Source organism: Lynx rufus, unplaced genomic scaffold, assembly GCF_022079265.1.
Source record: "Lynx rufus isolate CCGP_SWC_20201006 ecotype Redwood Valley unplaced genomic scaffold, mLynRuf1.p SCAF_8, whole genome shotgun sequence".
In the NCBI taxonomy this organism is placed as follows: domain Eukaryota; kingdom Metazoa; phylum Chordata; class Mammalia; order Carnivora; family Felidae; genus Lynx; species Lynx rufus.
In genome coordinates this window covers 73,503,143-73,527,074 of record NW_025814896.1, presented here as the reverse complement: position 1 = coordinate 73,527,074, position 23,932 = coordinate 73,503,143, and the positions used below count along the sequence as shown (strand labels likewise).

The 23,932-nt window shown below is 44.0% G+C and overlaps 1 protein-coding gene across 2 annotated transcripts in view; it reads right to left on the bottom strand.

The window, feature by feature from the left end:
• Window positions 1-23,932, bottom strand: part of SPTBN1 (spectrin beta, non-erythrocytic 1) — a 145,328-nt gene that overhangs the window by 106,954 nt on the left and 14,442 nt on the right. Inside the window, exon 1 of one of the 2 annotated variants that reach the window (XM_047067507.1) lies at window positions 6,391-6,944. The exons of the other annotated variant lie outside the window; for it this stretch is intronic. Within the exon in view, the coding sequence (XP_046923463.1) occupies window positions 6,391-6,499 (109 nt within the window). The 5' untranslated portion in view covers window positions 6,500-6,944. Of the gene's footprint in view, window positions 1-6,390; window positions 6,945-23,932 lie in introns of those variants that run through there. 2 annotated transcript variants of the gene reach the window in all.

The following is a 23,932-nucleotide window of genomic DNA, read 5'->3' as shown; positions in this document are numbered from 1 at the left end:
AGAGGCCATTCCTGACTAAATGCCTTTTCCACTATTAAACAATTTTGTTCTGAACATACTTTTTCACAACTCTTCATTCTTCAATAAATCACATATATTATCTGCTCCTATTTAGGAGCAATTCATGCAGTCAGTTCCTCCCCATCACCAAATTACAAAGATTCTATGAATGATCCAACAAGGGAGTATTCTCAAAGTTGAGTGTGCGTTAGAGCCACCTGGCAGGCTATAAAAAACACCTACTGCTGGGCCCCACCCCAGAGTTTCAGAAGTAGGGCCTGAGAATTTATATTTCTAGCAAGTTCCCAGATCATGCTGATGCTGCTGGGCTGGGGGGCCTCCTATTGAGAACCACTGCAATAAAGCAGCCCATAATAATAATTGCATTTATTTACTCTTTAACAGACTTGGTAACTATTACATGTAAGACAGATTATGTCAGACTTTTGTCTTTATGCCCCTATAGTAACCAAAAGCAGTATGTAAAAATCACAAAATGAGCAAGTGCTTAAACTTTAAATCTTATAGGAAGGGAATCCAAGCAGAGATTCTGACCTCCTCTCCCTCTGAGAATACTTAGAATTAAGTGGTATCTGAACTGGAACTCGAAAGTAATAATCCTGACTCAAGAAAGAATTCCCGGTGCAAGAAAGCTGGAGAGCAGGGTCTCAAGGGCAGGGGAAATGCAGGGTAGGTTTAGGGAATACGGAGTACTGTTGAGGAAGGAGTAGCAGGAGCTGGAAATGGGAAGGTCATCTGGAGCCAAGTCACAATGGAGTCAAATCCCAAAACTTTTTGCACAGAGCTGTAATCAGGGCCCAGCTTTAGGAGGCTTTAGGAGACCAAAGAGACTAAAACACAGGTAGAGGCAGTGGGGCGCGGTGAAGAGATCCCTTTCTGGGCCCTAGGCATGTGAAGAGGTGACAGGAACAGAGTCATCAGAAAGCTTCCTCAGCAGTCAGGTCATTTACTCCTATTTCACTACCCTAAAAAAAGTGGTCTCTCTCCCTCAAAGGGAGTTATCAGTCACCTCCTTCTTCTCGCTAGCTGGCCTCCCACAGTCCTTTTAATGGACATCCCAGTCAAACACCAGATTTAAGCTAAAGGAATTGGCATTCCCTTGACCATCAGAGTTCCTAGCCCACCAAAACCAGAGAGCACCACATGTCCAGTAATCTGACCAGTCCATTAATTTTCCATGCCACCACAATGCAATTCATGATATCTGGGGAACGGGTGCTATGGCTCATACCTAATCCACTTTGTTGTCCTAGAAGAGATCAAATTTGGAATCCAAAAACCTGGATTCTGGAGCGATAGCCTCATACCAAATGATCTGCTTATTTACCTATAAAAAAATAATATCTAGCCCAGAGAAATATTATTATTAAATACATGCACACTTACTTAGAACTTACTAAGTACTACATCCCATGCTGGGTACTTTGAATAGTCTCATTTAGTTAATTATGCAAGATGATTAAGTTAAGTGCTGTACACATTAGTAGTAATTATTACTACACCATTCAAAAAGGATTCTAATTCACAAATCTGTTAAGAACTTCCAAATTTTAAGGTGCTCCTGGGTGGCTCAGTCGGTTAAGTGTCCAACTTTGGCTCAGATCATGATCTCACAGTTCAAGAGTTCGAGCTTCATGTCAGGCTCTGTACTGACAGCTCAGAGCCTGGAGCCTGCTTTGGGTTCTGTGTCTCCCTCTCTCTCTGTCCCTCTCCTGTTTGTGCTGTGTGTCTCTCTCTTAAAAATAAATAAACATTAAAAAAAAAATTTTTTTTTTTTAAAAGAACTTCCAAATTTTAGGCTGAAAGTCTGGTAAACTGTTAAAAAGATTTTTTTTAATTGGTTACTTGTCCCACAAAGTTATCTGGGCTTAGAAAAGCTATCGTATTGTATTGGCAGGTATCCAGACCAAAACGCCAATCTTGACATGCTTTCATTAAACCCAAAAATGCTCTTATAAATCCTGGCCCCCACCCCCAAAAAAGAGTTCTCATTCGTCACCAACTCTTTTCACTGTCACAATGGGAAATATATGAAGGCTAACACTGTATCTAAGAACTTTAAATTTTCTTCATGATGAGGAGGTAGAAGCCCAGCAATCTTCTTTCTCTAAGGTTTAAGATACTATGCAAGACAAATATCTAGGTACGCTAACAAACTGGCAAGTTCTTAAAAACTTAAGACCAGCAATGCTCTTTCACTAAGAGAAGAAACCAGGACCACAAAAAAATATGAAGAAATGCAGTAAGACAACTCTGAGATAGCAAGTAATAAACTGCTCTGTAGTTTTCTCTGTGTCCCACTGAAGACAAATGACTCCATAACTCCTTCTGGACACTGGGACACGTTCATTGAGCCAGAACAGCTAAGAAAAAGCACCTTTTCCAGAAATACCAAGTGCTGGATGTCAGGGTTAGGCTGCAAAGAAGGCAGAAGAAATTCATGTTGATGCTTTTCAACTAGATCCTGTCTTCATTACAACCCCACCGCCGGGGCCAAGAGAATCAGTGTTCTGGGAGGCAGGTAGGCAGGAGAGAGCAATCTGGTTAGGGTGCCCATTTCACAATGTAACCTCATTACTATTATTATTATTATTATTATTATTATTATTATTGCAGAAATAAAATCAGTATCTAAAAGTCTAGGAAAAGAAACCTAGAGAACAACAATATGCAGCCTGAGCTCAGTAATGCCTGTGAACCCTCGTCAAGCTATTTGATTGTCTTCTCATCTTTAAAATCTCCTAGGTGTGTTACGAAGACAAGATACCATATATAAAGCTCCTACTAACATGTCTGGGACACAGTAAGCACTCAATGAAATCTTTTTCCCACCAACCACAAGAGAGGAGACAAGAAGCTTTATGGAATAACTAGAATGTGAGCAGAGTCTTAAAAAATTATAGGAATGATTTGTGCACGTAAAATGAAGAGTGGGGCATTTAAGGCAAAAGGCAGACAATGAAGGCAAAACCTGGGGCTTGGTTTTATGAAGAGCTGCAAGCCTGCCTACCTGGAAGATTTGACTGGAATGTAAGAGGCAGAATATGAAGTATTTGGGGTTTGGGCCATTTGGGGAGGGTCCAATGCCAAGTTAAAGAGCCTGGCATTTAATTTACTTTCTAGGCACAAGCAACAGTTCCTGAGTAGAAGAGTAGCAATTCCTATAGGGAATTCAGCTGGCTGATTTGAAACTGAAGGAAAGGTATTATGAATCTGTTACTACAAACACATTTTAAAAAAAATTTTTTTTTTCAACGTTTATTTATTTTTGGGACAGAGAGAGACAAAGCATGAACGGGGGAGGGGCAGAGAGAGAGGGAGACACAGAACCGGAAACAGGCTCCAGGCTCTGAGCCATCAGCCCAGAGCCCGACGCGGGGCTCGAACTCACAGACCGCGAGATCGTGACCTGGCTGAAGTCGGACGCTTAACCGACTGCGCCACCCAGGCGCCCCTACAAACACATTTTTTTAAACATGTCAGGTTGAGTTTTTTGTTTTAGCATTTCTTTCTTATTTGAAAAAAAACTAACCCACCTTTAAAGACACATGATCAGGCTCTGAGGAAGGTGGTAACTTAATTTTGCCGATGAACAATTTCAAAAAGAGAGAGAATGCACTTTGGGTGTGTCTGTTAGGTGTGCTGGGTGTTGGTGGTTAACATCTGAAGCCATCAGAGGCTGAAAGTCTGTTTCTTGTTTTACTTATACCAGGAACACCAGTGTGACAGATATCACTCTACATCTCAGACCCTTAAATTAGAGTGTAAATAAATCACACTTATTTCCTTACTACCTAAGTAGACTAAACACATTTTAATATCATATTCCTTTAGCTACAACATCAAATCTCATCCCCTGGTCCCTCCTGAAATTTTTAGGATCAACTGTGAAAATACGCGAAGCCAGCAAAAATATCTCCTACGAAATCACAGTACCCTCAGAAATAAACATCTCAGGCATAAATGCTAAATGAATAAATTCATGTAAGAAGCATTTTAAAAAATCAATTCAAAAGACCAGTTTACCAATACTGGGTTATAACTGCTAGGAAGGATGATATTCAGAAGAATAAAAAACGGGGTGGTGGGGCAAGGAGCAGCTTTGGAGGCATGCATAAAATTAAATCAGATGATATAATCTATATATTATAAAAGATGTGATGATTGTAAGAACTACAAATACAAACTGGGGGTAGGAAAGGGAAGAAGTTTTAGCAAAAATTTTCCTAAAGTTGCTCACAATGCAATCAGTTCCACACACCCCTACTAAGGAGGATGCGATGTTTGTAATTCTCCTGGGATCCACCATACTTGGAAGTTAATTCACCCTTTCTCAGTTCCTCAACATGGGTAGTTTTCTGTTATAGAAATACCAACACTCAACTTGTGTAACTCCTAAACCACAATATTCAGAAATAAGAAAGTTATCTGGTACTACATTAGGGAGCAAAAGTCATTAAAAAAAAAAAAAAGCCAGCAAACAAAATGTGAAGCCTACACCTTTTGAAGAGATTTCCTTGAGAAACAGTAATGAGCACCTGGTGATTTTGTTTTTTTTTTTAATTTAAATTTTACTGTATCCAGGGAGGACAGTTTAAGACATTTCCTGTGTGTAAGCTCCACCCTTCTCAGTGAGCAGTTTTACAACCATCCTCAAACCTTTCAGATAACGGCCTTTTGTTATGGGTGGGCCTTTGAGAACACTGCTCCCCACACCTTCTTACATTTTCTCCTTGGTTTTGCATTTTTTTTCCCTGAGACTACAGGAGTGGGCTGATTGGATGTTGGTAATAGGTTTTCTGATCAAGGATCTGCCGTTGGGTGCTTTCTCCTTAGCGGTGTGACACAATGAAGCAGGGAGACTTAGTCATGCTTACAGGAGGTGCATTCTGAATTCTTAAAACCTAAAACCATGGGGCTTCCAGCACAGACTCAGAAGATAACAGACACACCACCATTCCTCTCTTTACCATTTGCAAATGTCCCCTACCGCCCTGTTTCCCCAACCCAAATTTTCCCAAAAAGCAAATTCTACCTTCGAAGAGCTCAAGGGGAATGAAGCAAAGACACATAACCACTCCCTGGGGGGAATGGAGCTTCCTCTTAGCTAACTGCCCCAGGAATGCAGCACAGACTAGCAAATGTTTAAAATCACGTCCCGTTCTGCCTCTTGTTTTCCAAAAAAGTGTCATTACTGTCAACTATTTCACAAGACAAATAAACCTTTGAATGAAATATATCCTCCCTCCCCTTCCCAATGAAAACATTTTAGGATTGAGCTGCTTCCTTCCTTCCTCCTCCTCACAGGAACCACATTTGTGGCACTAAGAAGAGTTAAAATAAGAAACATACAGTGTGTAAAGGCCACTTTTTCACAGCATTAGAACCATTCCTGGCCTACTACTGATTCCAGGGGCTTCCAAACGGAAAGAGTTCTGTTTTCAGTTATGAGTCCTTTTTCATGTACAAGCTCTGAGAAACCACCAGCCAGGCCTGCTGGTTGGGCAGGGACAGCCAAGGGCTGGAGGGGCCACCCCAGCAGCGGGCTGCAGGCCCATCATCCCACACACTGCTGCACACAGGTCCCTGCTCTCCATAAAAATATGTGCGGTATAATACTGGATTCATTCAATTATTTCAGACTAATATAGACGCCAAGAAACCTATAATTGATCCAACTAATCCAACCCATAGCACTGGAATGACAATAACTGGCTTTCATTATAAATTACATAGCCTACTAAATTGATGGGAAGGTTCTCCCCAACACAATACATCAAAAGAGTTAAAATTAAGCTTCGGAATCAAAACTGTAATTTACCCAAGGCTTAAGAACAAAAAGACCACTCCCTCCTCCCTTTTGCTATTGTTCTACGGGACTGGGTGTCGAGCAGTGCACTTTACACCTTTAGGATTCCCAGAGGTAAGAGGCTGGGGGCGCTGGGAGACAGAGGCGACCCAGAATCTAATGCTTGCATACTAATAGGTCTATTAGCATTGATCTACTGAGCTGCAGATAGCTAAAAGGACCGAAAAGGTGTGTGCAGTGAGCAGCAGATACCTGACAACCTAGAAAGCCAAAAGGATACTGGGTTGAGGGCAGAGGGGAGGAGGGGGAGAGAGAGGGTGGGGGGGAAAGGGAGAGAGGGGGAGAGAGAATGGGACTCCAAATGGAGGCTTTTCTAGAGAGTGAGAAAGTGTCTCCTTTAAGGAGTGAATGGGGTGCTCACAGCCAACCAGAGGCTTTGGGGCTGGGCCAAACGGCGGCCCGTCTTCTTTAGGGTTACACACCATATGGCACAAATAAAACCTCGGAACCCCTGTAGGCACAGCCCCAGGGCAGGTCCGGCCTTTGGGACGGGGGCTTACCTTGTAGCTGCTTGAATCTGCCTTCCAGCTGGTTGTAGTTGTAAGGCACCTGCCCCGTGTAAGCTGGGGACAGCGGCCCAGAGATGCTAGACGTCCTCTGCAATTCCATTATGCCCGGCGTAACGCCCCGGCGGGCTGCACGGTGGAAATCCCACTCCGGCCCCCGCCTACCCCCATCCAACACACAGCAGCTTCCGCACGGCTTGGCTCCCGGCCCCTGTGAAAAGGGCTGGACCTCAGGCAAGCCCCATTCCGGTCTGAAAGTCCAGCAGGCTGATCTGATAGGAAGTTGGCTGCAGCAGAGTCCACCTTAGCCCGGCCAGGAGTTACCACTCACGCATCTAATTCCTTGTTTTCCTTTCTTTTGTGGTTCTCGACTAGAAGCTTGAAATAAATTACCGAGGAGGGGCGGGAAGACGGAGGGAGGAAGGGAAGGAAGGTGCAAGTCCTACTTTAAAAATTTGTTTAAATATGGCCAATCCTAAGCATGCCCCGATCGCTGAGCCCAGGAGCTCGCGGGAGCAGTACACACACCTCCTCCCGGCTGCCCGCGGCGGCCGCCGGTTTGTAATTTAATCATGAGCCACTCTCCGTGCGCTGGGCGGTGATGTCACCTGATTAGCATAACAGCATTGTAGAGGAAACGCAGGCTGTACCACGAGGAGGGGCGCGGGGGACGCCGGCCGGCCGGCGTCCCCCCACCTACAGGCGGCCCGGGACGTCCCACGCCGCTTCTAAAGCCCCGGAGCCTCGGACCCTCGGGCCGGGCCCAGGACGCGCCCGTCGCAGTGGTACCTTCCCAAACAAAGCTGCTGGAATTACAATCTTTTGTTGAGAGCCTCGTGTAACGGAAAAGTCTCCGATTACTATCACATGAAAAGGAGGCAGCCCGGGAGGGTGAGGAGCCCCGCAGGTCGCCGGCCGGGGCGGTTCATCCACTCCTCAGCGTCCGTGGAGATAACGCGGCCACCAGGGCCGCGCACCTAGGTGCGCGCAGCGTCCCTACTGCGCGGGCGCCAACCACTCGGGGGCGGCCCGGCCGGCCACTGCGTACAAGTGAGACAAAGTCAGGGCCACAGCGAGGGGAAGTGTGAGTTCATCGCACCGAAGAATCTCCTCAATAGACTTCTGCAGCCATCACAAGATGTTTAGCGGGAGGTTTTCTGGTATAACACTGGCTCCTTAATACTAAATCGATGCAGGATTTACGGGAGCACTGATTTGCAAGGCATTGTGGGAGAAAGGTACACAGGTATATACCTCAAGGATCCCTGACTTGAGGAGTTTACCAACCGATGGGGAGATTAAGAGACCAGAAATTATCTTCAAATCCTACTTTGATTTGTAAAATGAGACTCCTGAACTTTTGGGTTCTTCAAGATACTAAAACTCTCCTCCTTAACTTCTCCCACCGATCTCAACCAAAAAAAAAAAAAAAAAATCTCGTACAGAGACAGTAACAGTGGTCAAAATATATTTTGGGTAAATAACTGACCCTAGTTTTTTCTTCCCACCACCCCAACCCCCTCTCCCCTAACTACAGACAGAAAACAAATCACAAATTTGGCTTTTCCACATGGACTGCTGCAGCAATACTCACTGAAGAAGGTAATTTCTTCCTAAGGGATTCCAATCTGCACTAAAGAGGTGGGCCTCCACTCCAGGTTTACTTTAGTCCCCAGGGCACTGGTAATTCAAGCAACTGCATCCTGTCCAGGGCTAGAGTTAAAACAAACCTAAAGTTCAGCTAAGTGCTCAAATGAGCAACCCCCATTGCTGGTATCTACAGGACAAGGTTTTTAATACATCCAGTGTCAACCTTTAGCTTTCTAAAGCCAGGTCCAGGATTTGAAGGCATTTCTCATCATGCAGGATGCTGACAGGAATGTGGGGTTACTGGAAGAAGCTAGGATTCCAAGACCTGAGCTTCTAGTCCTGGCCAAGCCTCTTAATCGCCTATGACCTTAGAAGAAACCTGGATTCTTTCTAAACCTCCCCTGTCAGACAGGGATAATTAATGCCTACCTTTACAAGGTCAATGAGGGAATGAGGTAAAAATACCCTGACAATGATGATACCATTCAAATAGAAGTGTATTTTTCAAAATACACCTTTTGCATATTTTCCCCACATATCACATCAAAGCTACAGAAAGTTGAATGGAGAATTTTCTCAATTACAATTTTAACAGGCCCTTCTTCACTATTTCATACATTATATATTAACATTAAATATACTTCACTATTAAATATGAAATTTTAAGTCTCTTAAGTGTCCAGCTGTGGGCAGAGACAAGGAGACTGCAAAGTGCTTGCCAATTAACAATGCTTTATTTTTAATCTTTAAGCCACTTAGTGAATAGAGTATGAGTCACCACTCTTCGAGACTCCCTTTCAGCTCCCTCTGGTATGGGGAAGTAGGTGAAATGAGCTTTCTAATCAGCCAGGTTACATACTAGGTGATGGGGGTAGAGGCTGGGACTAATGTAGCCACACTCAGTACTAAAGAGCAGACTCCAAACAAGCCAGGCAGAGTGAATACATGCCAAGTAAGGAAGGTTTTGAGGCTAGTGAAGGGTTTAATAGCCCTGCAGGGGCAAGAGGTGAGAAGTGGGAATCTATCTGGTATGATGGGGCAGGAGAAGAAGAGGACACAACCCTGATGATTCATCTGGCCACCTCCAACTCAGCAGTGGGGTGGAGGTAAAGGAAGGCCAGAGTCACTCGTTCTTTATTCCATTCAGCATTTACTGGACCGCCAACCTTGTGCAAGGAACAATGCCCAGTGGAGGTTTCAGAGATGACTGGGAGATGGGAGAGTTTCTGGCCAAGAGGATGGGACAGATACACAAACAGTCTGATAGCAGAAGAACAGACAGGGGCTAAAGAAGGGGAGCTACAAGAGTTCAGAGGACAAGGGAGACACAACTGCCTAGGAAGACAGGTAGAAACAACTCTAGGAGGGATTGGCATTGTGATCAGAACCTGAAACACAGGTAAGACTGTCGATGGGTGGGATGAGGGGAGCCTCCTCTCCTAGTGTGGAAGGTGGGATGGGAAGCAACATAAATAAAGACACCAACTGGGCTGTTCCAGGAACAGCACCAGCGAGTGTTACCATCTGACTGGAGCATAAGGGACTGTCAGACAGGAGGGAAGCCCTGAGGGAACTAAGCCTGAGCTGGGAACAGTTGGAGACATTTCACCCAGAGGAAGACTGGGTTTGGGTTGGGCTCTCGGGAAGATTATTCTGGCAGTGGTCAGTTAGAATGGGTAGAAAGGAGAGAGACTAAAAGCAGCAAGGTCATTTAGGTGGTTACTGGAGTTCTCCAAGTCAAAGGACTAGTCAGTGTGAGGCAACAGACACAAAAAGGAATGGACTGATGCAAGAGTTAATCCATAGGACTCTCACAACCAACTATACATACGTGGGAGGTTCAAAGGCTAGGGTTGCACAAGACTCCGGGGTTTTTAGAGCTGGTGGCCAGGTGTAGGGGAGGGCTGACCATTTCCTTCTGGTTATGCTCAATCTGAGTTACCTGCAAAACCTAGAGGTGACATGTCCGGAAGTGGTCAAGGATGTGGAATGAGGGAAAGCTCAAGGCTGAGGAAAGAGGCCGGGCACAGTGAGAGATACTGTAGTAGGCTTACACCTGGGAAGGAATGTAAGAGGAAAGTGGCTGGGCAGAGAGCCCTGGGGAAAGCCAGGGGCTGTAAGCAAGAAGAAAAAACAGTGGAGATACCAAAAGAGCTATGGAATGAAAATCCAAGAGAAGAAAGAGATACTCAAGGAGGAAAGGGGGTAGGATGGCATCACACTGCAAACAGAAGGAACTAGAAGTCACAGGAGATGTGGATTAATCCAGTATGGGAATGAGGAGGTCACTGGGGTATTAAAAGCTGAAGCAAGGTTACAGGGAGTTAGAGAATGAGGAGCAAAGGGAAGAACAACAAGAAGGTAGAGGTGGTAAACAGGAGCGACAGAACCAGGGGAAGGGGCTCTCGGTCAGGGTCCAGCTGAACACATCCTCTGTGCACAGGTTTCAGCCCTGAGTTGGCACAGGTAGGAAAAGGCCAGTGGGAAAATGGCTTGAAGTTATGGCTGGGGCAGTCAGCCGTAGCCAAGAGGAGAGATACCCTTAGCTTCTGAGGCAGAAGGGAAAGGATGAGGACATTCTGAGGAAGAAAAGAAGAAATGTAAAGGAGTTTACCCAATTCTAACTTAATAAAGCAAGAGGCCAGGGGTCTTACCCACAATTTATGGTGCTCTAAGAAGAATCCTGAAGACACTTACCGCAGAAACACACAGCATGTGAAAGGGAACACGAAGGGAGGCAAGATAGTTTTCAGAGTGCTCAGCAGTCAACCAAGCTTTCTGCAGAAACAGACCCTGTGATTTGGGGCTATCCCCTCAATCTTTTCTAATCCAAAAAACTAGTGTCCCTCAGCCAGGCCAGGGATATCAACACATGCAGCCAACTCTGATAAGAGCTGTACCTGCCTTCAAGTTGCACCAAGATTCCAGGGCGCAATGAAAGGTGGCCACAACTGACAGGCACAGTTAGCTATGAGGTCAAAGCAAATGAAACCTAAGCAACATGTATCTGCCATCCTTGTGGTGCCAGAATAGTATAACCAAGTCCCTATGGTTATCTGTGGACAGCACAAATTAGAAGTGCTGTGGTGTACTCAAAGACCCAGGTCCACAGTACTCAGGCTCACCCCATCTCCTGAGTGCCACGGAAAAGCCAAATAATTGCATGTGTGTCTAACCTTCCCTGGACCTCACCTAGAGATCAAATAGGTTGGAGTCTATGGTCATAAAAAATTCCTTCTAGTTCTACATTTATTGGTGATAAATAATCTCCTCTCTCTTAGAGACTATTGTTGTAGTAGTAATTATCATCTATCTCCATATAAACGATTGGCCATAATAACAACAGTTATCACATTACTACAGCACTCTGTAATTTACAAAATGCTTTCACATACATTTTCTCAAGTGACTAAACCTATGAAGTAGGTATTGTGTCCATTTTGCAGACAAGGCAACTAAGATTCAGAGACACTGTGCTTTGCCCAGGCCAGGAATAGGCACATTCCCTGCTAGTTCATGTGGAAGTTGCTACTTTGAGGGTTCTCTTGTTGTGAATGGGTTTTGTTTCTTTTCTCATACTTGGTAGACCTATACACGAAGATTCTGTATGACTTAGCATGAAGCATGTGAATGGGAACACTAAGAGAGGAGATTAAGCCTCTGTTGCAAGAGGTCTGAGAGGTTATGAAGTCTGAGAGGTTAAAAAAGAAAGAAAGAAAAAAAGATGACCACTTTCCCTGCATCACAACAATCTCAAAAGGGTAAACTATGGAGTGTTCATTTCCTGAACATCTAAACATTAGCAGGATTGCAGTGCCTGGGAGAGGATGGCCAACAAGCTGTGATGGGATTTGTACACATTCAAGGACTTGAAAAACCTACCCAAGAGCTAGGAAAGAAGTGGTGGGAACAGGGAGGTCAGAATACAAGAAGGTTTCACATATAAACTGTTTTGCCAAGTTCTCTGCCGTTTCCCGATCTGCCTTTCCTTCATCTGGATACTGGACGACCACAGACAATTTCTCCTGAACGTTTCTTTATAGGAAATCAAAATACTACTACTAAAATAATCCTCCTCCACTGGTGTGGCCAGATAGAGAAGCAGGCTCCAAATCATGCCAGTGCATTTATGTTCCCAGGAGCTGAAGCTTACGTGATCTGTCTCACCTCTCTGGCCCACCCACCCCCTTCTCCAACCAGCCTCCTGCCCACTCCTAGTCTTGAATCCTTAAGTGTGGGCATTCTTTCTCTGCCTCCTCTCTACTGTACAATGCCCAGAGAGCCTTCCGCCCCCCAATGACTGAGTTACCACTGTCCTTTCTCCCAAAGCCTGCCTCAGTATGTGTATTCTCAAAAGCCCAGTCCTTTTTCAAAGGGAACTGCACCATGTACCAGAAAGCTCATCAACTAACCAAGCATACCACCACAAAATCCAGTCAAAAACAGAAAACAGAATTACCTGAGACCTTCTTCCCCTGCCCTCCCGAAAAGAACAATTTTCAGTAAGTCCCACTATAACAACACATATCTCTAACATTTCTGTGCCATTGCTAGCAAGCAGCCTGTCATGCTTCCAGAAGCTTCTCCTTTCTCCCCAGTGGCACCTCACATACAGGCCCACAGCCTGGGTTGCTGGAAGCAGTCAGCAGCACTTCCTCATGACCACATGGCTCCTGAAGATCAGGGCCTACACCACTCCTCAGCTTACTCCCAGAGCACCACCCACGGGGCATTTGGGTCAGGGTTTAGAGGAGGAAAGGTGCTTAAAAAGAGACTTGGAATCTAGGAATCTGGCTCTGCTACTTTCTAAGCGTGTGATTCCCTGAGCCTGAAAAGTCAGCACAATAAGGGGGCCAACTTCAGAGAGTTGTCCTATAACTGAGATAAATGTCTGCAAAAGAGAAATGCCAGGAAGGCAGCCACACTGTCTGAGCAGCTATGATCACTAGTCTTTAAATTCTTCGTGGAGGAAATTTCAAAAAGTAATTCTACCCCACCTTTGGCCACCTGTTCGCCAAGGGGGCTGTTGGCTGGAGGGTGTTACAGGTTTCCTATGGAGTCACTGACCTCAAGGCCAGGGACCACAGTGGGCACCCCTCTGGATTTCTGGACAAGGACAATTCAGGATGGTAAGACTAGTCCTCAACTGGGGTGGTGCTCACAAACCTCATTCCCTTCTCTTTCACCCCATTTTGCATGGGGAAAGGCATATTCAAATGTGTTTTACAATATTCACTATGAAACAAGTTACAAAGGGCCTCTGTTTTTAGAAAGGCCAATGTTTATTTGAGGTGGGGCTATCAGATTTGATCCTTCAGGACTCAGAATACCTAGAAGAAAAATTAAAGGGAAGGCTAAAGGTATTTTTCATCTACAGCAAGTGCTATCTCTGTTCCATGGAAGATATGCGTGTTGTTTTTTTTTTTCTCTCTCCACACACACACACACACACACACACACACACACACACACACACACCTCCTGCAAAACTAGTTACACGGCTGCATTTGAAATACCAGGGCAAATCTAATTCCCATTTATATCCTTTTCCTGTTTTTTGTTCGGCTGGTCACAGCAGAATACAAAGTACCCGACATCTCTGCTGAGAAGGAGAAAAATGGCAAGTGACACTCAGTAACAAGCACCCAAGGTTCTGGGGAAGGAATGCAGTTTATTGAATCTTCTACCCCGGCCAAACCTTATCCCTGCATTCTTATCATGTCTGTTATCTGCACATGCAAAGCTTCCCTGTATGGGCAAAAGAATGCCCCAGTCCAGAGGCCCCACCTTTGGCAAACAGGTGTTGCTATGCCTGTGAATATAACACCAGCCAGAGCCAAGACTGGGCTCCTCTGCTACAGGCAGAGTGGTTCAAAGGGAAAGAACATCTGAGGAATGCAGCTGGGGCCAGGCCTGCTCTTGCCCAGAATTTTGGGTTCTGTTTCCCACTTCCAACATGGAAGGAAAAGGCTGACACACACAGGTGTTCAGAACCACTGGGCCAGAGTTTTACAAGGAAGCAGCTGGGACAGTGAGAAAATGCTGTTTCCTGGTAGCACAGCTCAAAGGAAAAAATTGGAAGAGAGGAGATACAAATCTATTCTTTGTGAAAACAGGCCGATGGACCCTGCCCTCAGATCTTCATACCCATGTTACATTCTCCAGAAGCTTACCATAGACTGGCTGCAATGAGAAAAGGTAAAAAGAGCAGGCTGAACAGGCACCCAAAGAGGGAAGGAGGAAGGAGTGGAGGGAGGCAAACCTCATCATCAAGGCAGAGGCCCCATACCTCCTGGTCCACAGAAAGTAAAAGTCAACCCATCTAACACATGTTTAGTCCCATCCAGGAACACAGGCCACTGGAGGGACCCACAAAGTTCTAAGATGTGATTTCTTCTCTGCAGACACTTTCATCCTCTGCAGACACTTTCATCCTAGCTGAGGAAATAGGACAGAAGGATGGCAACAGACACACATAGACACACACACACACACACACACAGGGCATGTAACAAATGAAGTCAGTGACAGTAACAGTTATAGTTACTGCAAGTACCATTCTGAATGGATCAACAATAGCATCTCTCTATTTGGCTGAGATAAAAACAGAGCAGAGTGGGGTTTCTCCCACATGAACACTCTCTGTGGCTATACTGTCTTATCTGCGATTTTAATGTGGCTCCCAGCCAAATCCCTGCCAACAAGTGCCAGAGTCACACAGGAGTGTAGGTTATTGTATTTGTTAATTAGGGGTCGGAGATACTATTTTTTCTTCTTTGAAAAACAGGTCCTGATTACCTCGTTGCAGGTCTATGGAACACTGTGTGCGGCCCTGGCATGTTAAAATGTGAAATATTTTAAGGGTGCAGTCATTTCTTCCTCCTCAGCACCCGAGCTTCTGCCAATCTCTCAATGAGATAACACAGCCTCCTTCCCACAGAACTTTGCTAGGTACAGGCCCTGAATAATTCATGGTCAGCCCAGTCACTCAGGAGTGCAAGGCCCGCCAGCTGCCATTAGCTAGGAGGCAGGCTCCAGGCTTACTGCAGAATTACCTATCAACTACCTCTGAGACCCTCTTTACAGAAGCAAACAACTCGTCCCACTTTTCTTCTCCCCATTTTTAACTAGGCACTTTCCCACTAGATAAAAGTGTAACTTTTACTCGAAAGAAGACAGATGGGGGTGGGAAGACAGTGATGCTCTGAAACAAATGCATGGTCAGGGTGTCATTTCTCCACTTGGGACACTGAGATGACACGGGTAAAGGACCAGACACTGTGCCTCACACAAGACAGATGCTCAATAAATGCCAATCCTCGTCCCTTTCTCCTACTTGTCTTTCTGCTCCAGCCAAGCTTGATTCACACTGCACCCTGTTTTGGGATCTCCCATCTCCATGCCTCTGTTCTGGGTGCTCCCCTCTCCTCTGAAGTCAGTCTATCTATCCTTCTTCAAGCCAAGTTCAAAACTTCCCTCCTCCAGGAAGATTTCCTAGATTATCCCTGCTGAGATGATTGCTCCCCCTCTCAGAAACCCTATACCAGTACCGTCAGCACCCCCTTGTCTGGCACCTATCATGCACTGCCTTAGAGTATTGCTTTTCTTATGTACCAGTCTTATCAACCTAATTAAAATAATGGCAAGTGCACCCGTTACAGACTCGAGAGAAGTGAAAAATGGACTCTAGACTCAGCTTTTGTCACTGACTGGCCTTGTGACCCTGAGCTGGTCCCTTGGCTTCTCCAATTTTCTCCCCCAAAACCACAAGATGTGAAATCGAAAAGCTCTACGGTCCTCTGGATGCAATGCTCTTGGAAATACATTACCACCTGTCTTAGGGCAGATTCAAGTCTTAGAACACCTTCACTCTATATCGCTAAGAGCCCAGTTTCCCCTAAGAGGCAGCTGTTAAATACCATTCAGTCATTTCAGAAGCCTGGACACCAAACAGAAGCCTGAACAGAGCAAGGGCTCTGTGAGGGAGGAGGCACTATATGGAGAACTGGAGAGCCTTCTCCACCTTATGGAACACCCCTTGGTTTACATGTCAATCCTTCATGAGGAGAACATGAGAGCCAAACTCCTAACAGGTATCAAGAAGGTCCTTTTCAAAATGTACCTACCTAAGCCAACCATCTCATTAATAGATAAGGAAAATGAGGCACAGAAAGGTATGCCCAGAGATACGAAGGAAGTTAAAGTACACCTTCTGAAATCCTGCTGCCTTTCATTTCTAGGGCAAACCAAGAGCTGTGGACAGAGGAAGTAGCAGGCATTTCTCATGCCTCTTTGTCCGGGAAGTAGGCCCAGGACTCAAAATTAGAAAAGGCTCACCTTCGTCCACTCTCCCACTTCACCACCCGGCATCCAACACCATGGTGAAGCCAAGAGGCTCGTACTAAGTGGCAGATGACCCTTATTTTCCATGTTCTCTGATGCCCGGTGTGTCCCAGCATAGACAGAATAAAGACCCAGATGATGGTACTGACAGCTTCAATCTTACCTTTACAGACTAACACAGAATCAAATACACTGTCAGCCCCAATAAACTCTCTTGTCCAAAGACCCTTTCTCATTTTTCTGCACTGAACTTTTCTTTATTTTTCTTATGATATTCTGAGAGAAGAGTTTACTCGGGAGGCGTTTTTTAAAAACATCTGAAAAATGGACTATTGATCAAAAGTATAATTTTAATGACAGGGAAGGAATGAAGGGGGCTAAGAGACAGACTAAGCTCTTTTCTAAAACCTGACATGCTCATCTATAACCACCTCTCCACTCATCTTTTATTACCATTTCTACTGCCCTCTTTCTTAATTACCACCTACCAGGAAAAAAAAAAACACATAAATTGTGACCATGATGGTGCATTTCTCCACTCCACCTTATTTTTATAACATAATAAAAACTTCAGTAAAGGATGCAGAGAAATTGGAACACTTGTGCATTGTGGACAGGAATTTAAAATGGTGGAGGTGTTATGGAAAACAGTATGGAGGTTTCCTCAAAAAATTCAAAACAGAATTACATATGATGCAGCAATCCCACTTCTGGGTATCTATCCCAAAACAAAACAAAACCAAAACCTGAAAGCAGGATCTCAAAAAGAGATGATTCGCACACCCATGTTCAGTGCAGCATTATTCACAAGAGCCAAGATGTGGAAACAATGCAAATGTCCATTGATGAATGAATGGGTAAAGAAAATGTGGCATTTACACACAACAGACTATTATTCAGCCTTAAAAAAGAAAGCAATCATGTGACATGCCGCAACACAGATGAACCTTAAGGATGTCATGCTAAGTCATTATGAAGACATCATGAAAGAAGCCAATCACAGAAAGACAAGTACTGTATGATTCCACTTACATGTGGCATCTAGAGTAATCAAACTGATGGAAACAGGAAGTAAAACAGAGGCTGCCAGGAGCTGAGGAGAGGGTGGAGGGGGTAGTTTTTCGGTGGGTACAGAGTTTCAGTTTTCCAAGATGAAGAAGTTCTAGAGATCTGCTACATAATATAGTGAATACAGTCAACACTACTGAACTGTACACTTAAAAATGCTTAACATGGTCAATTTTATATGTTTTTTACAATTAAGAAAAATTAAAAAAAAAAAAAACTAGAGTCAGGGGGAATGCAGTACTGACTGTGGGGACAAACAGCAAATCTAAAGCTATGCGGTATGCATGTGTGAGTCCCAAGCTCTAACAAACATTCTCAAAAACTATTGACCAACACTCTGATCCCTCCAAGCCCGTTCTTCAACCCTTAAGAAAACTTTATGGGAATCTTGCCAACTCTTCAGTTTTGTAAAAACTGGAAAAAAAAAAAAAGGCTTAATAAACGAGTTATTGGTTCCAAACTGCCTCACTCACATCCTGCACAGCACTGTAGAGCAACCTCCATTTACCAGTTACCACCAGGGTCAGGCCTCAGAATCTCCACAAGTCCAAACTCCATGAAATTGTTTAAAAATGATGTTCTCTGAGATTGAGTGCCTCAAACACAAAAGTAATCAACTGGCAGTTAATGAATAGTCAGTAGTGACACATCCTAGTTGAGCAGGCATGTGCACACTGACACACTTTGGATGTAGGTGTGTGTGTGCGCGCGCGCGCGCGCGCGCGCGCGCGCACAGGCCCACATGTGCACAGGATCACCTTCGCAGATATTAAATAAACAAGTTTTCCTTACTCCTAAGGTTTTGTGCTACTCCAGCATCAACTGTCCTGCAATACTTACAAGTGCCCACCTAGCTAAAGAATACCCATATCCTGTCAGTGTGGGCACACACATAGTTTTCTGTCAAGAATATTTTAGTGTAGAGGTGCCTGGCTGGCTCAGTGGGTGGAGCACGTGACTCTTAATCTTGGGGTTGTGAGTTTGAGCCCCATGCTGTGGGTAAAGGTTACTTAATAAAAGTTAAAAGGGGCACCTGGGTGGCTCAGTCGGTTGAGCGTCCGACTTCGGCTCAGGTCACGATCTCATGCTTTGTGAATTCGAGCCCCACATCGGGCTCTGTGCTGACAGCTCAGAGCCTGGAGCCGGCTTTAGATTCTGTGTCTTTCCATCTCTCAGCCCCTCCCCTGCTCATGCTCTGTGTCTGTCTCTCAATAATAACGTTAAAACAATTTTTTTTAATTAAAAAAAATAAAAAGAAGAGGAAGAATTATTATTTTAGTGTAATAAGGACTCATGAAGCAACAGACCAAGGTTCTTACTGATCAAAATGTCCTTCTATCTTGCCTATTAGATTGAAGAAGGCAAATGGCAAAAATCATTACACAGGAAAGGGGACTGTAATTTGCAGTCATTATAATCAAAGATTTGTTAACACTCTATAAGAACCTGCATTTCTGACTCAACAAACACAGAAAGTTTAAAAAATTAACAAGAGCCTCAGACTGGAGTCTGAGTCACACGACATTTATTATTTCCTGGAGAAGGACAAAGGTTGCTATCAACCCTATACTCCCACACAGTTAGCTTCTCACTGTATAAACAGAAACCATCAGGAAAAGAGGCCACAACATACCTTGGTAACGAAAGGATGTTAGCCTGCTAACTCCCCTGGAGCTCTCACACAATCTCAGAGGCCTAAGCGACCTAAGTATCTAACCAGCCAACCCCCTCATTTTGCAAGTAAGGAAACTGAGGCTGAGAGGCTGGATGACTTCTCTCATGTATCAACTAGCCAGGCCCAGTGGCCCCCAGATGTCCTGGATGCGATAAAAGTACTGACAATGGCCTCCTATCTGAAGCGACTTTGTAAATACCAGAAAAACGCTTTGTGACCCAGGGGCACCTGGCTGGCTCAGTTGGTAGAGCACACAATTCCTGATCTTATTAGGGTTGTGAGTCCAAGCCCCACATTGGGCACAGAGCTTGCTTTTAAAACATAAATAAATTTTTAAAAAGCTTTGTGACCTAAAAAAAGTTTTCCTTAGATTTTAATTACCACCTGCAGACAGTAGAATAGCAACAGAAAAGTAGGCATGTTACATAAAGTGTCTAGCTAGCATCTGTTACTTGGTAGGGTCTTAGGATAGCCTCACTTACTTAATTTTATCCTCCCTGAAAATGAAAATAACTTGTTGTTCTCAAGTTGTGCAACCCACCAATAGTCATATCTAGGAGAAATTGTATATTTCCACACCATATAAGACAAATCATTCTGCTATATTTTTTTAGTATACTATTTAACACATAAATGTTTGATTGTTTTTTAAATATATAAGTCATTTAGGCCTTCCTTTTTCAACTGGTCACATTTCCCTTATGCTTGTCCAAATACAAAGAAACAACCCTGTACAATATCAGATTCTTACTTCTGCTTTCCTGTTAAATATAGGTAATGTGTGTCCTATTGGGAAAGGTTTTAAAATAAGCTCAATCAGCACTGATGTCACAAATGAGTATTCACTACTTAAACAAAAAAACCCAAAAAAACTACACTCTAATTTCTGTTCCTCCAGCAATTCTCATCTTCTAAGTTTATTCAAGGGATCTCAGTCTTGATTCTCTAATATGGAGTCATCATAGGGAGAGCCGCAAGATTTCTCTCCATTCAGAGACCTACAAATACTTATTCGAAGGAGAGCAATTTCCAGTAGAGTTAGAAAAGGCAAGCCAAAGATAGGCATCAGAGGCTTTCAATCACCATCCCAGACCATAGGAGCCTCTGATTTATATTAGCACTAAAGCAGGCAGGCTGGGGCAAGTAACAGCCCAGTTCAGAAAAGCTCAGATTGGAATCTGTAAAATGGGGGGTAATGCCCCCCTACACTAAAGACTGCTCTTAATACTAAAGTAATATTTTCATAATGTTCTCCAAGATGAAAGTGATACACAAATTTTAAGTGTTCTAGATAATACCAATGAAAATCTAGTAATATTTCTTCGTTATTATCCCCTGATACCAAACTACAGCTGTCTCAACAAAGAGGAACAGTGCACTCAAGCCAAAAACACCCCAGGAAGGACCAGCTCTCTTCCAGTCAGAGCCAGGCTGTTCGACTGGGATTTTCTGCACTGAACACATCTCTCTTCCTCCAAGGAACACAGGTGTCTCTCTCTCTCTCTCTCTCTCTCTCTCTCTCTCTCTCCCCCTCCCTCCCTCCTTCCCTCCCTCCCTCCCTCTCCCATCTTGGCTATTTCTGAGGGTGGGAGGTAGGGGTAATAACTTCTCAACCTCTACTCCAAGAAAAGTTTTAAAATATTTTTACTGTACTTTCCCTGAAATCATTCTCTCAGTAAATGTTTGGGGTTGTGATCATTTTAAGGTGTAGCTAGAAAGAATATAGACTAATATGAGCTAAGGAAAACATGATATAATCCTGAAAATTGGAGGCCATGTAATGGAGAATAAAGAACAAAAAAACAAAAAACACCACGACAAACAGTGGCCCGCTTTGCAGATATGTGACCAACATACTCAAACAACCCTCATCTATCCCAAATATCTGGCACCCAAAAGAAAAACTTGGCATGAGGTTTCATATAACCTAAACCAAACTGATATTCCCCACCCCACCTCCTATGCTCCACAGCCCACTATAGATAGAGCAAGTCCTCAGGAGGCAACCACAACAGCTTAAGTCCCTGCTCTCTCAAGCCCTTTGCCACTGCCCTGTTTCAGGGCCTCCTCCTTATCTCTCCCCCAAACATGACATTCTCCTAAAATGGCTCTTCTCCCTCCAGCCATTCTCCCAAGTCACCCTCCATGGTGTCCCCAGGGGGGGTTCCTCCTGAGACATAAGTCCAGTGCTACCAGTGGCTCTCAGGTAAAGTCACCAGGGGCTTTAGAACCCCTCGGGGTAGAAATCTAGAGAAGACTACTCTGTTTCATTCAGCTTGGCTCCAAGTTTGCCATTTTACATAGTGAGGTAACAAATTAAATTCTGTTTGAAAATAAAATTATCCTGAGCTAAATGTTGAAAGCTGCTGGCCAAAAGGATGGATAAAAGCTAAACCTCTTGGCATGGCATTCAAGGCTCTCCTGCCTGCTCCTACCTTGAGCTCCTTCTACAATTCTGCACACAGTTCCTGAGAGAGAGCCAGGCACCAGCACACCATTGAACAGATCACGTGCTTAGCCTAAAATTCGCCTCCATCTACTGACACTGCCTGTCCTGTGAGAAGAGAAAACCTCTGCTGACCATACACCTATGTTCACTTAATTACCTATCTCTGTATTTCTAATAGTAATCACAGTATCTGGTAGGCACTCAATAAAATTTCACTTAGTCATTCGCTAATAAATGAATAAAACAAAAAAAATCAAATACTACCTTACCCATTTCACAATCATGATTCACAAAGCTTAAAAATAAAGAGGCCACTTTGATGTCCTTTAATTGCACCTGCTACCACAGGGTTTCCTAACCATTAGTTAAAAATTCTAATTGGTACGGTTGCCTGGGTGGCTCAGTCAGTTGAGCATCCGACTCTTGATTTTGACTCAGGTCATGATCCCAAGGTGGTGGGATCAAGCCCCACCATCAGGGTCTGTGCTAAGCATGGAGCCTTCTCAAGATTCTCTCTCTCTCTCTCTGTCTCTCTCCCCCTTTGCCCCTCTCCCCTGCCTGTGTGCTCTCTCTAAAATTAAAAAAAAATCTAATTAGTAGATCAATACTAGCATTTAAAAATATGGGATAGAATAGAAAATATCATAGCATCTCATGAATTCAAGTTCAGCATCACATTGTGAACTTTAAATGAGTAAATACATAAACATACCCATGTACATAAATTTCTGTGTATACTAGAATACTATGTAAAATATATTTCCTACTGATATTGTGCTCAATTTTTTTTCTGTCAAAATCTTAAGTCAATTACAGATTAGATTAACATGATGAGTAAAGTCTTCAGTTTAGTTTAAAAAACAGAGAGAGAATGCCACTGGGGGGAGGGGGTACCTGGGTGGCTCAGCTGGTTAAGTGTCTGATTCTTGATTTCAGCTCAGGTCATGATCTCATGGTTAGTAAGTTCCAGCCCCACATCAGGCTCTGTACTGACAGTGCAGAGCCTGCTTGCGATTCTCTCTCTCTCTCTCTCTCTCTCTCTCTCTCTCTCTCCCTCTGCCCCTCCCCCACTTGTGCTGTCTCACTCTCTCTCAAAATACATAAGCTTTAAAAAAAAGTCAAAAAAAACCCACATAGATACTTCATCCTTCATGACAAAATCCAGTTCAGACAATAATGGTGTTAAGCATGCCAATTAAAATGGTTCCCTGAATGTGAGGGAGTCTAAAAAAAAAAAAAAAAAAAGATCTTCATGCGAATACACCTGAAGAATATGCCTGATTAAATGCACAAAGAAAGCTGCACCAGCACACCTGTTAATTCAGTGCTGTGGGTTTTGGGTTTCGAATTAGTATCAAGTGCATCCTCTAGCCTGGCCTCTTCTCCATCCTGTATTTCTTAAGGCAGTCTTGAATACCTCTACATTATTTACAACATCCCTACTAACACTGGCCTTCCCTCAAATGCTGGGAGACAACTCCATGGATGGTGTGTATAGGGGCTCAGGGAAGAAGCTGGAAGCTCACACTAATCCTCTGCAGAGCAACCAGTTCCAGGTATAAAACTCTGTGTTCTCACAACAGAGACATATAAAGGGCTAACTGATTTGGTCTGTAAACCCGTTTCTCCAAAATCAGTTTCAGGACTGTCAACCCATGGAACTGTCAAACCCATCTCAAAAGAGGTAAAAATTGACCAAGGGCCGAGCTGGCTAAATGACATACTGCCAGTCCCATGGACTTAGAAAGTTGCTGAATGGTTTTTGTTGTTGTTAACCACAGAAGAAAAGGTTTAAATTATATACCGGTTAAAACAACAACGACAACAGTGTTCTAGTCCACTTGTAGCCTAGTCTGAGGGACAGACGAATGGCCTTTGGCTGTCATAGTGAAATAAAGTATTCTAGGAACCATAAACTATAATTAGAGCATTCCATTCCCTGTCATGCTTGGCCACTATATTCACCAAATTCCCTATGTCCTTAAAGTCACAATACATTATTCCAGATGGCCAACTGTGGCCAGCATTTATAAATTTGTAACGAGCCATTAAATTATCTAACTCCAGCTGCTGGCACCCACTGGAAGCTAAGTGACACATGGGAAAAACACAGGCAAACTGTGGGCCAACCTGGGAGTGAGAGCCTCTTTAGAGATGCCCCCATCAAGTGCCTTTAGTATCTCAAAACATGGAAAGTAAAGAGACAAGGAGCTTTCGAAAGGGGTCCAGAAACACTGCAATGATCTGAGGAAGGAGTGGACAAATACATCTTTAGCTGTAGCTCTTTTGGCCAAAAAGTATAAAACCCTAAGGGCAGATTCTTGCAGCACAAAAAGAAGCAGGGGCCGAACTGAAAGCATCATTAAAAGATGTCCCATACTCTGTGTAATGGTTTGTATCAGCTTAAAAAT